The following is a 17,611-nucleotide window of genomic DNA, read 5'->3' on the forward strand; positions in this document are numbered from 1 at the left end:
TTCTGCTTCCATGAAGACTAGGATGCAATGGAACAATGGCTTCAAACTACAAGAGAGGAGATTCCATCTGAACATGAGGAAGAACTTCCTGACTGTGAGAGCCGTTCAGCCATTCAGAGGAGGAGACATGCACAAGAAGTGGAAAAGGGGAGAAATCACCAAAGAAGAATTCAAACAAATAGCCAACACCTGTAGGGAAAAGGTCCGCAAGGCTAAAGCATAAAACGATTAGGACAAGGAACAATGGCTTCAAACTACAAGAAAGGAGATTCTGTCTGAACATGAAGAAGAACTTCCTGACTGTGAGAGCCGATCAGCAGTGGAACTCTCCGCCACGGAGTGTGGTGGAAGCTCCTTCTTTGGAAGCTTTTAAACAGAGGGTGGGTGGCCATCTGTCAGGGGTGATTTGAATGCAATATTCCTGCTTCTTGGCAGAATGGGGTTGGACTGGATGGCCCATGAGGTCTCTTCCAACTCTAGGATTCTATGATTCTAATTCGTCTGCAGGAGAAGAGAGATAAGAAATCTTTATCTGGCTGTAAGGGTTAGAGAAATGCTTTCCTTTCAATTCTGTGGTCAAGAAAAGCTTTATATTGGCACAAGGGAAAGAGTTAGCTCAGTCTTGTCCACATTGGAATTTTGTGACAGTCTTGTTTCCAAGTGTTCCTAGTTTCATGTTCCAAGTTTTGCTAGTCTCCTGACCTTTGTATTGGATTTCCCTGCTGCCTTGTTCCATGGATTTTGTACCCTTAGATCTTACGTTTGACCTTTGTGCCTTGAAGATCATGAAATATCTTTTAATCTTAGCTTGTCAATATCTCTCTTGAATTGTGGTGCCCAGAATTGGACACAATATTCCAGGTGTGATCTAACCAAAGTGGAATAGAGCATGGGGAGCAGGACTTCCCTAGATCTAGAGACACTATGCTCCTCTTGATGCAGGCCAAAATCCCATTGGCTTTTTTTGCCGCCACATCACATTCCTGGCTCATGTTTAACTTGTTGTCCACAAGGACCCCAAGATCTTTTTCACACCTACTGCTCTCGAGCCAGGCCTCCTCGTCCCCCATTCTGTCTCTTTATTTTCGTTTTTCCTGCCTGAGTGGAGTATCTTGCATTTGTCCCTGTTGAACTTCATTTTGTTAGTTTTGGCCATTCATCTCTCTAATCTGTCAAGATCGTTTTGAATTCTGCTCCTGTCCTCTGGAGTATTGGCTCTCCCTCCCAATTTGGTGTCGTCTGCAAACTTGATGATCATGCCTTCTAGCCCTTCATCTAAGCCCTTGAAGGAGCTGGGGGTGGTGACGGCTCTGGCATGGGCTGGTCCATGATGTCACGAAGAGTCGGAGATGACTGAACGAATGAACAACAACAACAACATTGACAAGCTGGAATGTGTCCAGACGAGGGCGACTCAAAGGATCAAGGGTTTGGAGAACAAGCCCTATGAGGAGCGGCTTAAGGAGCTGGGCATGTTTAGCCTGAAGAAGAGACGGCTGAAAGGAGATATGATAGCCATGTATAAATATGTGAGAGGAAGCCACAGGGAGGAGGGAGCAAGCTTGTTTTCTGCTTCCCTGGAGACTAGGACGTGAAACAATGGCTTCAAACTACAAGAGAGGAGATTCCACCTGAACATGAGGAAGAACTTCCTGACTGTGAGAGCCGTTCAGCCATTCAGAGGAGGAGACATGCACAAGAAGTGGAAAAGGGGAGAAATCACCAAAGAAGAATTCAAACAAATAGCCAACACCTGTAGGGAAAAGGTCTGCAAGGCTAAAGCACAAAATGATTAGGACAAGGAAAAATGGCTTCAAACTACAAGAGAGGAGATTCCATCTGAACATGAGGAAGAACTTCCTGACTGTGAGAGCCGTTCAGCAGTGGAACTCTCTGCCCCGGAGTGTGGTGGAGGCTCCTTCTTTGGAAGCTTTGAAACAGAGTCTGGATGGCCATCTGTCAGGGGTGATTTGAATGCAATATTCCTGCTTCTTGGCAGAATGGGGTTGGACTGGATGGCCCAGGAGATCTCTTCCAACTCTATGATCCTCAGAAGACAGTTGTTTCTCAGAGAAAGACTGTTGAGGGCCTCTCCCAGGAATGTGGCCTTGTGAATTGCAGGAGAAACACTCCGAGGTGGGCTTCTCCCTTGGGCTTAACTCAGGCCCAGGAAGACCCTCATCCCCATTGACAACAGGCCCAGGCCCAGACAAACTTCAACCCCATTCCCATCATGAACATCCGACACAGCCACAGGCTAAACTTTGGTTAGGAAACCTCCATCACTCTTGTTCAAAACATGTTTTCGATGCCACTCCCCGAAACCTGGCATGCCTTTCCAATGTCTGGAAATGTTTACATGTCCGTGGCTTTGTGTTTATAGCAACATGATTCCAACTCGTATCTCTCTGCTCCAATCTATGGATTCCTGGAATGCATAGTTTTGGAGTTGGAAAAATCCTTGACAGAGAGTATACTCCAAACTGTACATCCCAGGTTTGCATAGAATGAAGCCGTGAAGCATGCAAGATGGTGTCAAATTGCTTACCAAACTAGACATCCCAAGGTTTCCTAAAGACAAGTAGTATCAAACTGCTCAGCAAACTGTGCATCCCAGGATTGCATAGGGTGAAACATGATGTGCAAAATGCTTACCGAACTATATATCTCAGGATTGCATAGGGTGAAACCATGACATACAGAATGCTTACCAAACTATGTATCCCAGGTGTGCATAGGGTGAAACCATGGTATGCAAAGTGCTTACCAAACTATATATCCCAGGTTTGCATGGAAGGAAATCCTAGATATGCTGAGTATTATCAAGCTGCTCAGCAAACTGCACATCCCAGGATTGCATAAGGTGAAAACATGGCATGCAAACTATATACCAAACTATATATCCCAAGACTGCATAGTGTGAAACCATGGCATGTAAACTATCTAGCAAACTATATATCCCAGAATTACATAGGGTGAAATCATGGCATGCAAACTATATACCAAACTATATATCCTGGGATTGAATAAGATGAAACTATGGCATGCAAACTATATACCAAACTATATATCCCAGGATCGCATAGGGTGAAACCATGGCATGTAAACTGTATACCAAACTATATATCCCAGAATTACATAGGGTGAAACATGACATGTAAAATGCTTACCAAACTATATATCTCAGTATTGCATAGGGTGAAACCATGGCATGCAAACTATATACCAAACTAAATATCCCAGGATTGCATAGCATGAAACCATGGTATGCCAAGTGCTTACCAAAACTATATATCCCAGGTTGGCATTGGAGGGGGGGGGGGAATCCAACATATGCCAAGTGGTATCAAGCTGTGACCGTCAAAGTGCTATGAAACTGGTGTAACTGTCCAATGTGGGCTCACAAATGCTATGTGCATTTTTAGAACCACTTTGAGTGTCATTGTAGGAGAGGAAAGTGAAATATTATTATTATTATTATTATTATTAATATATTATTATAATAATTATTAATATTCATAATTTTATGTCATCTCTTTTTTTTCCCCAGCATCTTTCCAAGATGTCTACTGTCCACGAAATCCTCTCCAAGCTCACCCTCGAGGGAGATGTAAGTACACAATCGTTTGAAAACACCCTGTAAAATACACACATATTAAAACACATTAGCACGGAATAAATATTCGAATGCACCAAGCAAAAGTTAGTATTGCCTTTTCCCTTTTTGCAAAACCCACTCTCCGTAAGGTGTCATTCGTGGGAAATACTTCTTTGGAAGGACGTTGGAATAACAAATTATTTCCACGGTGCCCCCCACCCACCCACCCAACCAACCAACCAATCATTGATATATAGTGTCTGTTCGTCATGGGAGTTCTGTGTGCCATATTTGGTTCAATTCCATCATTGGTGGAGTTCAGAATGCTCTTTGATTGTAGATGAACTATACATCCCAGTAACTACAACTCACATGTGTCAAGGTCTATTTTCCCCTAAGAGCGCCTCAAGAGCGCCCCTGGGCAAAATCAACTGTACCGCGAATGCTTACTTTGCGTATGGGTTGAGCCGCCCCTGCTTTCCCTGAACATGTCGATTTGGACGGTAGGAAAGAGGAATGTACTTGGTGTTTTTTTGGGGAGGGATTGGCCTTTCCCTGCATTTAACTTTTCCACTCTTTGGGTTGTTTTTGGCTTCGGAAAGTGAGCTGATTGTTCTGGAAAATGTGCCTGCGTCGAAGCCAAGGTGGCAAAGGGCCAGGCCTTGCTTTGGCTCACAATTATGGGGTTTTTTTTCCTTTCCCCAAAAAATGTCTTCACGCCTTAGTTTTTCCAAAGACAGGCTCGAAAGATCTGCATTTTGCAGAGCAACCACCTGGATTGAAAGCCAGACCTTGGGGTGTGTCCGCACTGCACAAATAGAGGAGTTCTGTGCCACTTTAAGTGCCGTAGTTCTAATGTTGGAGAGGTAAAAATCCCATCAATATAATAAAAGTTATAATCTATAACTGAAAAGCAGTATAAAAAGCTGTACATTCACAGAGGGCTCAGCAGTGCTGAATAGTAGTAGTAGTAGTAACAACAACAACAACAACAACAACAATAAAGGAAAAGCAGCATTAAAAAACCATACATTCCCAATTGGGCTCAGCACTGTTGCATCAATAATAATAATAATAATAATAATAATAATAATAATAATAATGGGTTGCTGTGAGTTTTCCGGAATGCCTGGCCCTGTTCCAGAAGCATTCTCTTCTGACGTTTCACCCACATCTACAGCAGGCAACCTCAGAGGTTGTGAGGTCTTTTGGAAACTAGGAAAATAGGGCTTATGTATCCATGGATAATGACCAGGGTGGGAGAAAGAATTCTTGTCTGTTGGAGGCAAGTGTGAATGTTGCAATTGGCCACCTTGATTAGCATTGAACGGTCTGGCGGTTTCATAGAATCCTAGAATCAAAAGAGTTGGAAGAGACCTCATGGGCCATCCGGTCCAACCCCATTCTGCCAAGAAGCAGGAATATTGCATTCAAATCACCCCTGACAGATGGCCATCCAGCCTCTGCTTGAAAGCTTCCAAAGAAGGAGCCTCCACCACACTCCGGGGCAGAGAGTTCCACTGCTGAACGGCTCTCACAGTCAGGAAGTTCTTCCTCATGTTCAGATAGAATCTCCTCTCTTGTAGTTTGAAGCCATTGTTCCATTGTGTCCTAGTTTCCAAGGAAGCAGAAAACAAGCTTGCTCCCTCCTCCCTGTGGCTTCCTCTCACATATTTATACATGGCTTTCATATCTCCTCTCAGCCTTCTCTTCTTCAGGCTAAACATGCCCAGCTCCTTTAGCCGCTCCTCATAGGACTTGTTCAAAGCCTGCCTGCTTCCTGCCTGGGGAATCCTTTGTTGGAAGGTGTTTGCTGGCTCTGGTTGTTTTCTCTCTGGAATTACCCTGCTTTTGGGGTGTTGCTCTTTATTTACAGTCATGATTTTAGAGTTTTTTAAAATACTGGTAGCCAGATTTCTTGATTTAAGTCATTGACGTGCTGGCTGATGCCCAAACAGGGGATGAGCTGGAGATTTCTCTGCCTTGGTCCTTTCACTATTGGCTGCTCCTTCCCGGCGGATGTCAGGTGGTGCAATACCGGCTAAGCAGTGTAATTTCTCCAGTGGTGTAGGGCGCAGACACCCCGTGATAATGCGGCATGTCTCATTAAGAGCCACATCCACTGTTTTAGTATGGTGAGATGTGTTCCACATTGGGCATGCGTACTCAGCAGCAGAGTAGTAAAGCGCAAGGGCAGATGTCTTCACTGTGTCTGGTTGTGATCCCCAGGTTGTGCCAGTCAGCTTTCGTATGATATTGTTTCTAGCACCCACTTTTTGCTTGATGTTCAGGCAGTGCTTCTTGTAAGTAAGAGCACGGTCCAGAGTGACTCCCAGGTATTTGGGTGCGCTGCAATGCTCCAGTGGGATTCCTTCCTAGGTCATAATCCTCAGAGGTCGGGATGTTTGTCTGTTCTTAAGGTGAAAAGCACATGTTTGTATTTTAGATGGGTTAGAGATCAGCTGGTTTTCCCTGTAATAGGCAGTAAGAGCACCTAGAGCTTCGGAGAGCTTCTGTTCAACCATCTCAAAGCTCCCTGCTTGTGCGGTGATGGCACGATCATCAGCATAGATGAAACTCTCTGTCCCTTCTGGCAGTGGCTGGTCATTTGTGTAGATGTTGAACATGGATGGAGGAAGCATGCTCCCCTGAGGCAGGCCGTTCTTCTGTTTCCGCCATCTGCTTCTCTGGCCCTGGAACTCAACAAAGAAGCTCCTGTTTTGTAGCAGGTTTCCTATGAGGCGGGTGAGGTGGTCCTCCTTTGTGATATTATACATTTTTCTCAGGAGGAGGCAGCGGTGGTTGACAGTCTCATAGGCTGCTGAGAGGTCTATGAAGACAGCTCCTGTGATCTGCTGCCTTTCAAAGCCATCTTCTCTGTGCTGAGTCAGGTTCAGCACTTGCGATGTGCAGCTTTTGCCTTTCCTGAAGCCAGCTTGTTGTGGGATCAGACAGGGGTCTATTTTTTTCCGTAATTCTATGCAGAATAAGTCTCTCCAGAACTTTGTCGAGGTGGCACAGCAGGGAGATTGGTCTGTAGCTTTTTGGGTCATTGCGGTCTTTGCCTGGCTTCAAGATGGCGATGACTCTTGCTTTGCTCCAGATTTTGGGGATTTGACAGGATGCAGTGCAGTTGTTCATCAGCTCCAGCAGCCAGCGCCTTGCTTTTGGACCAAAGTTCTTTGGTTGAAAGACTTTGGCATTAATGGATTTCTTTATGGGTTTCAGAGGGACATCCACTTCCACAGACAAGCTCCCACTTCCACAAATAGTTACAGCTCCCACTACGCAGGAGACACCAAAGGCCCTTCCTCCAATGACATTGCAGGTTATGGTGAGCACCGTAAACATGTCCAAGAGCCCTGCCAGTGTCCTCCACAAACATCACATTGCCCTCCATCCAAGTGAAGGCTTTCATACAGGCACCATATCATCCTAGATTTTATGGTTCCTCCACCACAGGCATCCCAGTGTTCCTTTCTCTCTCCATTGGTGTGGAATTTGCATGACCCCGCCCACTGCCTCTCCCTTAACCCTTTTCTATTATTTTCTATGGCACACAGCAACTGAACCTACTAGAGACGTTTAGGGAGAATTCACCATGATTTATAGGAGTTGTTGTTTCTGGGATTTATAGTTCAACTTTGTAGAGGTGGCACAACAGGGAGATTGGTCTATAGCTATTTCTCCAATAATTTTCTCCAATAATGTGCTGTGTAATAACAATGGAAAAGCAGCATTAACAGCCCTACGTTCCCAGTGTTGCTGATTTGCAGAAACGGTGGAAAATTCTAATCACTTTATGGGACCCAATTACGGTATTATCGTTTGGTTTTACGATCTCACTGAACAGGAATAGACTTGTGGGACTAAACTTTAAAAATGGAAACCCAGACGACAAATATAATCCTAAAGTAAGAAAGGGACCAGGTGACGGTACGTGCAACGGGATTAGCAGACCCTGTGAAAGGTGGCTTTTTCCTGCCCTCGTTTTCTGCTTAACCGGCTTATGCTAAATAAATATGTTTGTTTTTCCACCGGCTGCTGTTTTTACCCCCTTCGGGGATAGCTCTAAATATAATGCAGACGCACAGGTGTGGGCAGCATTCTTTCCCACAAGGCATATTATACTAGACCACGCTTTCACCAAAACAAAGGGACTACAAGTCCCATCGTCCTGGGATTTTTGGAGATTCGGGGCAAATTGTGTGTTTTAATTGGTAGGACAAAAAAAAGGGGGGGGGGACACCTGAAAGCAGGTCTGCACATTATTATTATTATTATTATTATTATTATTATTATTTTATTATTAACTTTATTTGTACCCCGCTAGCATCAAAGGAGAGCAATGTCCAATCTCGATAAAATAGTAAAGAGTAGAGACATCAGACTGGCAACAAAGATCTGCCTAGTCCAAGCCATGGTCTTCCCTGCAGTCACCTACGGATGTGAGAGCTGGACCTTCGGGAAGGCTGAGCGAAGGAAGAGAGATGCTTTTGAGCTGTGGTGTCGGAGGAAAGTGCTGAGAGCGCCTTGGACTGCGAGAAGATCCAACCAGTCCATCCTCCAGGAAATAAAGCCCGACTAAAGCTCACTGGAGGGAAGGAGACTAGAGGCCAAGATGAAGTCCTTTGAATGCCACATCATGAGGAGACAGCAAAGCCTAGAGAAGACAATCATGCTGGGGAAAGTGGAAGGCAAAAGGAAGAGGGGCCGACCAAGGGCAAGATGGATGGATGGCATCCTTGAAGTGACTGGACTGACCTTGAGGGAGCTGGGGGTGGTAACGGCCGACAGGGAGCTCTGGCGTGGGCTGGTCCATGAGGTCACGAAGAGTCGGAGACGACTGAACGAATGAACAACAACAAGCATCAAAGGCCTCAAAACGCAACATAACAATACAAAACCTAAAGCAAATTAAAAACAGTTAAAGCAATATTAAACAACAAGCAATAAACAATACACCAAGACACAATAAAACTGGGCCAGGCCAGAGTAATGGGTACAGATTAAAAGTGCTGATGTGACAGGTGGAATATAAGGCTTATAGGGTAAGTGCAGTGTGCAGCAATCTTAGTTCTACTAAAGTGCTTCTGGGTCTTGTTGTTGGAGATTTCCTAATCTGGGAAGGCACATCGGAACAGCCAGGTCTTCAGGTTCTTTCTAAAGACTGCCAGTGTAGGGGCCTGTCTAAGATCTTTGGGGAGGGCGTTCCAGAGTCGGGGGGCCACCACAGAAAAGCCCCTGTCTCGCGTCCCCATCAAACGTGCTTGTGACGCAGGTGGGATCGTGAGCAGGGTCTCTCCAGATGAACGGAGGGATCGTGTGGGTTCATATATGGAGATGCGGTCACGCAGGTAGGCGGGTCCCAAACCGTTTAGGGCTTTGTAGGTGAGCACCTGCATCTTGAATTGGGACTGGAAGATGAACGGCAGCCAATGAGGGTTGACCTCTCTCTGTAAAGAGCCCCAGTTAACTTCCTGGCTGCTGCCCCGTTGGACCAGTTGGAATTTCCGAGCCATCTTCAAGAGCAGCCCCAAGTAGAGCGCATTACAGTAGTCCAATCTAGAGGTGACCAAGGCATGGACCACCCTGGCCAGATCAGCCTTTGCGAGGTACGGTCGCAGTTCATAGAATCATAGAATCCTAGAATCAAAGAGTTGGAAGAGACCTCCTGGGCCATCCAGTCCAACCCCATTCTGCCAAGAAGCAGGAATATTGCATTCAAATCACCCCTGACAGATGGCCATCCAGCCTCTGTTTCAAAGCTTCCAAAGAAGGAGCCTCCACCACACTCCGGGGCAGAGAGTTCCACTGCTGAACGGCTCTCACAGTCAGGAAGTTCTTCCTAATGTTCAGATGGAATCTCCTCTCTTGTAGTTTGAAGCCATTGTTCCGCGTCCTAGTCTCCAAGGAAGCAGAAAACAATCTCGCTCCCTCCTCCCTGTGGCTTCCTCTCACATATTTGTACATGGCTATCATATCTCCTCTCAGCCTTCTCTTCTTCAGGCTAAACATGCCCAGTTCCCTAAGCCGCTCCTCATAGGGCTTGTTCTCCAGACCCTTGATCATTTTAGTTGCCCTCCTCTGGACACATTCCAGCTTGTCAATATCTCTCTTGAATTGTGGTGCCCAGAATTGGACACAATATTCCAGGTGTGGTCTAACCAAGGCGGAATAGAGCATGGGGAGCATGACTTCCTTGGCGCACAAGTCTCAATTGTGCAAAAGCCCTCCCGGACAACGCCGACGCCTGAGCCTCAAGCGTGAGCGATGAATCCAAGAGGACTCCCAAACTGCAGACCTGTGGCTTCAGGGGGAGTGTAACCCCGTCCAGCACAGGTTGCCACCCTATACCCCGGTCAGGTTTACGATCGACCAGGAGGACCTCTGTCTTGTCGGGATTGATCTTCAGCTTGTTCCTCCTAATCCAGATAGACACAGCGGCCAGGCACTCGTCCAGCACTCGAGGGGCCTTCTTGGAATTAGGTGGAAAAGAGTAGTAGAGTTGTGTGTCATCTGCATAGAGGTGGCACCCAACTCCAAAACTTCAGATGACCTCTCCCAGCGGTTTCATGTAGATGTTATAGAGCATGGGAGACAGAATGGAGCCTTGTGGAACCCCACAGGTCAAAGGCCAGGGTTCCAGGGTTCCATTTGTTGGTTCCAGGATTTCTGCCTGCGACATCTAGACTTCGTTATGGGATTTCGAAGGCAGACATCTGCCTGAAATTTCGGCAGAGATGCGCATATGCATGTTGATAAATTGAGAGAGGTATATCTCCCACCTCCGCTCCCTCCTTTGTTTTTGCGCCTACCTTCAGGAAAGGTGGGCATCTCCACCTCTCTCTCTCTCTCTCTCCCAAAAGAGAGAGAGAGAGAGCCTCTCCGGCTGGAGGTATCTCCCACCTCCGCTCCCTCCTTTGTTTTTGCTCGGTCCCAATGGCTGAGGAGAAAGTCAGGAGAAGAGGTGACTTTTGGTGCACACGCCGGGATCTCCAGGAACGCCTCCGGACCCAAAGCGGGCCAGGCAAGGGAGCAAGTGCGGCAAGTGTAGTTACTGGGATGTATAGTTCACCTACAATCAAAGAGCATTCTGAACTCCACCAATGATGGAATTGAACCAAATATGGCACACAGAACTCCCACGACAAACAGAAAATATATATCAATGATTGGTTGGGGGGGGTGCCAAAATACTGTTTGCTTACCATTGAAAATTACCTAGGGCCGCCTCTGAGTACACTTACAACCAAAGAGCATTCTGAACTCCACCAATGATGGAATTGAACCAAATATGGCACACAGAACTCCCACGACAAACAGAAAAAATATATATATCAATGATCGGTTGGGGGGGGGGGGCAAAATACTGTTTGCTTACCGTTGAAAATTACCCAGGGCCGCCTCTGCGTACAAATATGAAGATAGAATTAAACGTACAAGTCAATGGAATTCACTCTATTTTGTTTGCTTTCAGCACGCTCTCCCTCCGAGCGCCTACGCCACGGTCAAGGCCTATGGAAACTTTGATGCCGAACGAGACGCGGCGGCCCTCGAAACCGCCATCAAGGTCAAAGGTAGGCCCCTCTTTATAGAATTCTAAGAGTTTGAAGGGGACCCCAAAGGCCATCCAGTCCAACCCCTTCATCCCTCCATGTAGGAAGATACAACAAAGTCCTCCTGACAGATGGCCGTCCAGTCTTCCATCTGGTTCATCCCCTTCTTGAATGGCAAGGCATCATATTATTCCAAAGCAGAACAGAGTGGGACTAGGACTTTCCTCCATTAGATGTGCCTGATTGTTTACTCTCTTAAAAAATTCTAAAATTACAAGAGAGTAAACAATCAGGCACATCTAATCACCTCTCAACAAAAGATTCCCCCCAGGCACTGCCAAGCCATCAAATGCTAATTAAGGTGGTCAGTTGAAACATTCACACCTAGCTCCAGCAGACAAGATTCCTTTGTCCCACCCTGGTCATTCCACAGATATATAAACCCATTTTCCTACTTTCAACAGACGTCACAACCTCCAAGGATGCTTGCCATAGATGCAGGCGAAACGTCAGGAGAAAATGCCTCTAGAGCATGGCCATATAGCCCGAAAAAACCTACAACAACCCATTTCCCTTTATTGTTGTTGTTGTTAGATGTATAGTAAGAGTTGGGACTAAGTCCCATAGGAATCCTTCAAACCCATTGTTGTTGTTGTTAGATGTATGTTAGGACTTGGGACTATAGGTATTCTCCAACACCCTGTTGTTGTGGTGATTGTGGTGGTGATTATTATTATTATTGCAGGACTATAGGAATCCTCCAACCCCCTGTTGTTGTTGTTGTTGTTGTTGTTTTTAGCAGATCTTGGGACTATAGGAATCCTCCACCCCCTTGTTGTTGTTGTTACAGCAGGTCTTGGGACTATAGGAATCCTCCAACCCCTTGTTGTTGTTGTTGTTGTTGTTGTTATAGCAGGTCTTGGGACTATAGGAATCCTGCAACCCCTTGTTGTTGTTGTTGTTGTTATAGCAGGTCTTGGGACTATAGGAATCCTGCAACCCCTTGTTGTTGTTGTTGTTGTTGTTGTTGTTGTTGTTGTTGTTGTTATAGCAGGGCTTGGGAATATAGGAATCCTCTAACCCCTTGTTGTTGTTGTTGTTGTTATAGCAGGTCTTGGGACTATAGGAATCCTCCAACCCCTTGTTGTTGTTGTTGTTGTTGTTGTTGTTGTTGTTGTTATACCCAATGTAATTTTATTGATATCTATTTTCATTTTGAAATGTACGATTTCCCACCCTTGGCTTATACTTGAGTCAATACATTTTTCCAGTTTTGGGGGGTAAAATTAGGTGCCTCAGCTTAAATTCGGGTCGGCTTATGGTCAAGTATATACAGCATATCTCCCATGCAAAAGAGCTGATGATGGCAACACATTGCATCTTGCAATAGCCAAAGCTGATTCTGGGGTGAATCGAAATAAACAGAGATAAATACGGAATCAATGATGTGGTAGGGGAACAAGCTGCCTTTGATGCATTGTTATTAATATCAGCTTTTCTCTCCGTTGGGACTTGTTGCAACCCAGATCAGGAAACAAGACCATGCGATATTAATCCACCACACTTGACTGTAGGAAAAAACAATCCCTTTTTATTGATAAAAAATGGTTACAAAATAGAAGAAAATACAAAGTCCAAAAAGCCACAGTAAAATTCAGCAGTCAGGAAGATCTCTGAACTAGATCAAAATTCCAAAAGCAACACTATAAAAACCTGGAACCTGTTAGCATCTCACTAACCGTACTTGGAAACTAGAAGCCTCTGGGAATGCAGGCCATGGGAACCGGGAAATCTGCCAAGGTAATGCCTCAGTCTAAACGATGCTAAACTGATAAAGGGTCTGGAGAACAAGCCCTATGAGGAGCGGCTTAAGGAGCTGGGCATGTTTAGCCTGAAGAAGAGAAGGCTGAGAGGAGACATGATAGCCATGTATAAATATGTGAGAGGAAGCCACAGGGAGGAGGAGGGAGCAAGCTTGTTTTCTGCTTCCCTGGAGAATAGGACGCAATGGAACAATGGCTTCAAACTACAAGAAAGGAGATTCCACCTGAACATGAGGAAGAACTTCCTGACTGTGAGATCCGTTCAGCAGTGGAACTCTCTGCTCTGGAGTGTGGTGGAGCCTCCTTCTTTGGAAGGTTTTAAACAGAGGCTGGATGGCCATCTGTCAGGGGTGATTTGAATGCAATATTCCTGCTTCTTGGCAGAATGGGGTTGGACTGGATGGCCCAGGAGGTCTCTTCCAACTCTTTGATTCTATGATTCTATGATGCTTGATCTAATGAGAGAGCCTGGGGAGAGACACTTAAAGCTAAAGAAACTGTTTCGGGACACGCCTCCAGGCTTTGAAGCCTGTGCCTCCTTTCCTTTAATCTGTTTGACCTTCGCAGACTCTGCTATTCACTCCTGATTTTCCAAATCTGTCCTTTTCTATCCTCATTAAAAAAGGCAGGTGCTAGCTCCTCTGGAGAGCTATCACCGCTTGATTCAGAAACATTCCCATCAGGATGCGTAGTTTCACTTTCCAAGCCACTGCCCTCAGAATCAACAGTTTCCAAACCATCAGGGACAAAATCATGTTCAGTAGCCTGTTCAGTTGCATCAGGAAATACAATCAGAGAATCAGGTTCACACGCAGGCTGAACCCCAACAGGACTCGTTGTAATAATAATAATAATAATAATAATAATAATAATAATAATAATAATAATCTATTTATATTCTTCCTTTCTCCCCGCAGGGACTCAAGGCGGCCAACAATCCCACATTTTAGTCAAGTTTTTAAAAGCGCTATGCAAAAATAATTAAATAGTACATTGTGATTAAAAACAGATTCAAATATAATATTTATAAAATATAATAAATACACTTTAAAATTAGCCTTTAAGCCTTCTCTGGCCAAGAGCGCAAACTACTATAGAGTAAACCCACACCATGTTCTCTCCCAAGGCAAGTGGTTTCTTCCGACCCCTGAAAATACTGCAGAGTCTTGGTTACAGTTTGCAGAGATTTTTATTTATTTATTATTTACTATATTTGTATACTGCTCTTCTCAGCCCTCGGGCGACTCAGAGTGGTTAACAATAGCAAAATTCAGTGCTCAAAAACATCTCAGGACTCCATCGCACAGTTGAAGTGGTGCCAAACTGCGTTTGTTCTGCAGTGTAGATGCCCCTTATAATATGCCTTTGCTTTCCAGCGCCTCCGGAGATGTGGCTGGCGATTTCACGGGATGGGTGATGTGAACCAGTTTCGTGTCCCTTCATGTTTGAGGCGTTTATTATTTCTGGGAACTATTTATTATTTCTGGGAATTAAAAGCCTTGGTGGAAATGTTTCACTTGGCACACATTGACTTGCTTGGTACCACACCTTGAAATATACCAAGAGGAAAAGCAAGTCGTGAGCCTTGTCGCGGATATGATATATCCCATTTGGCCCTGTTTGGCATCCTGAAAATCCCTTGCTCAAAGAGGAACATACATGTTATTGCGGGGTAGAGTAAACCCACACAATGTTCTCTCCCAAGGCAAGTGGTTTCTTCCGATCCCTGAAAATACTGCAGAGTCTTGGTTACAGTTTGCAGAGATTTTTATTTATTTATTTATTATTTACTGTTGCCAGAGCGCAGTCTGCTCAACACCTTCCAGGTCGTCCACTCTTCTGTGAGCCCACTCTTCTGTGTGAGGCTCTTCTGAGTCTCTCATTTGGTATCAGCCATTGATTGAGGTTCTGGGTTTGAGCCTGCCGCTTTTGGACTCTCGCTTGCTGAGGTGTTCCAGCGAATATTTCTGTTGATCTTAGGAAGCTGTTTCTTGATATAAGCCATTTCTTGAGGTTGGCTCTGCATCTCGTGGTGCCAGAGCGCAGTCTGTTCAGCGCCTTCCAAGTCGCCCAGTCTTCTGTGTGCTCAGGGGGGAGTCTCTCATTTGGTATTGGATTCTGGGTTTGAGCCTGCCACTTTTGGACTCTCGCTTGCTGAGGTGTTCCAGCAAGTATTTCTGTTGATTTTAGGAAGCTGTTTCTTGATATAAGTCATTGTTATGCTGACTGATATCTGAACAGAGGATGTTCAGCGCCTTCCATGTCGCCCAGTCTTCTGTGTGCCCGGGGGGGGGGGGGGGGGAGTCTCTTATTTGGTATCGGATTCTGGGTTTGAGCCTGCCACTTTTGGACTCTCGCTTGCTGAGGTGTTCCAGCGAGTGTCTCTGTAGATCTTAGAAAACTATGTCTTGATTTAAGTCATTGACATGCTGGTTGATATCTGAACAGAGGATGGGCCGGAGATGCCTCTTCTCCATAATTGCTTGTCGCGGACTCCTCTTTGTGGCCCCATTTCTTAAGGTTGGCTCTTCATCTCATGTTGCCAGAGTGCAGTCTGCTCAACACCTTCCAGGTCGTCCACTCTTCTGTGTGCCCAGGAGGGAGTCTCTCATCTGGTATCAGCTACTGATTGAGGTTCCGGGTTTGAGCCTGCCACTTTTGGACTCTCGCTTGCTAAGGTGTTCCAGCGAGTATTTCTGTTGATCTTAGGAAGCTGTTTCTTGCTATAAGTCGTTGTTATGCTGGCTGGTATCTGAACAGAGAATGAGCCGGAGATGCCTCTTCTCCATACTCGCATGTCGTGGATTCCACTTTGTGGCCCCATTTCTTAAGGTTGGCTCTTCATCTCGTGGTGCCAGAGCGCAGTCTGCTCAGCGCCTTCCAAGTTGTCCAGTCTTCTGTGTTCCCAGGGGGGAGTCTCTCATTTGGTATCGCATTCTGGGTTTGAGCCTGCCACTTTTGGACTCTCATTTGCTGAGGTGTTCCTGCAAATGTCTCTGTAGATCTTACGAAGCAATTTCTTGATTTAAAATGTTGGCATGCTGGTTGATATCTGAACAGAGGGTGGGCCGGAGATGCCTCTTCTCCTTACTCGCATGTCATGGATTCCACTTCGTGGCCCCATTTCTTGAGGTTGACTCTTCATCTCATGTTGCCAGAGTGCAGTCTGCTCAACACCTTCCAGGTTGTCCACTCTTCTTTGTGCACAAGAGGGAGTCTCTCATCTGGTATCAGCCACTGATTGAGGTTCCGAGTTTGAGCCTGCCACTTTTGGACTCTCGCTTGCTGAGGTGTTCTAGCAAGTATTTCTGTTGATCTTAGAAGCTGTTTCTTGATATAAGTCATTGTTATGCTGGCTGATATCTGAACAGAGGATGGGCCGGAGATGCCTCTTCTCCACACTCGCATGTCGTGGATTCCACTTCGTGGCCCCATTTCTTAAGGTTGGCTCTTCATCTCATGTTGCCAGAGCGCAGTCTGCTCAACACCTTCCAGGTCGTCCACTCTTCTGTGCGCCCAGGGGGGAGTCTCTCATTTGGTATCGCATTCTGGGTTTGAGCCTGCCACTTTTGGACTCTCGTTTGCTGAGGTGTTCCTGCAAATGTCTCTGTAGATCTTACGAAGCAATTTCTTGATTTAAGATGTTGGCATGCTGGCTGATATCTGAACAGAGGATGGGCTGGAGATGCCTCTTCTCCTTACTCGCATGTCATGGATTCCACTTCGTGGCCCCATTTCTTGAGGTTGACTCTTCATCTCATGTTGCCAGAGTGCAGTCTGCTCAACACCTTCCAGGTTGTCCACTCTTCTTTGTGCACAAGAGGGAGTCTCTCATCTGGTATCAGCCACTGATTGAGGTTCCGAGTTTGAGCCTGCCACTTTTGGACTCTCGCTTGCTGAGGTGTTCTAGCGAGTATTTCTGTTGATCTTAGAAGCTGTTTCTTGATATAAGTCATTGTTATGCTGGCTGATATCTGAACAGAGGATGGGCCGGAGATGCCTCTTCTCCCCACTCGCATGTCGTGGATTCCACTTCGTGGCCACATTTCTTAAGGTTGGCTCTTCATCTCGTGTTGCCAGAGCGCAGTCTGCTCAACACCTTCCAGGTCGTCCACTCTTCTGTGTTCCCAGGGGGGAGTCTCTCATTTGGTATCGCATTCTGGGTTTGAGCCTGCCACTTTTGGACTCTCGCTTGCTGAGGTTTTCCTACAAATGTCTCTGTAGATCTTACGAAGCAATTTCTTGATTTAAGATGTTGGCATGCTGGCTGATATCTGAACAGAGGGTGGGCCAGAGCTGTCAATATTTGGTTCTGGTTGTAATACCAGATAAATAGTATAATTTCTCCACAAAAATAATGATAATAACAATCAACACTATCGAATGAATGAAGTTTGAAACCACCTTGATTACAATGGCTCATTGAACTCCATACCTTCTCCTTTTGCAGGCGTCGATGAGGTGACAATCGTCAACATCTTGACAAATCGCAGCAACGAACAGCGCCAAGACATTGCTTTTGCGTATCAGCGGAGGACAAAGAAGGTAAAGCGCGCACTACACACCTCACTCCAAACAGACGTTTGTGTTGTACTGGAGGACCGAGAATTAGATCATGATTTGATATTTCA

The 17,611-nt window shown here is 45.7% G+C and overlaps 1 protein-coding gene across 1 annotated transcript in view; it reads left to right on the forward strand.

Moving 5' to 3' along the window:
* ANXA2 (annexin A2) overlaps positions 1 to 17,611 on the forward strand; it is a 55,893-nt gene that overhangs the window by 12,512 nt on the left and 25,770 nt on the right. Inside the window, exons 2-4 of the mRNA XM_067471242.1 lie at positions 3,551 to 3,610; positions 11,079 to 11,178; positions 17,431 to 17,525. Coding sequence (XP_067327343.1) covers positions 3,563 to 3,610; positions 11,079 to 11,178; positions 17,431 to 17,525 — 243 coding nt within the window. The 5' untranslated portion in view covers positions 3,551 to 3,562. The remainder of the gene's footprint in view (positions 1 to 3,550; positions 3,611 to 11,078; positions 11,179 to 17,430; positions 17,526 to 17,611) is intronic.

The sequence above is a fragment of the Anolis sagrei genome, chromosome 9 (genome assembly GCF_037176765.1).
Source record: "Anolis sagrei isolate rAnoSag1 chromosome 9, rAnoSag1.mat, whole genome shotgun sequence".
NCBI lineage: Eukaryota > Metazoa > Chordata > Lepidosauria > Squamata > Dactyloidae > Anolis > Anolis sagrei.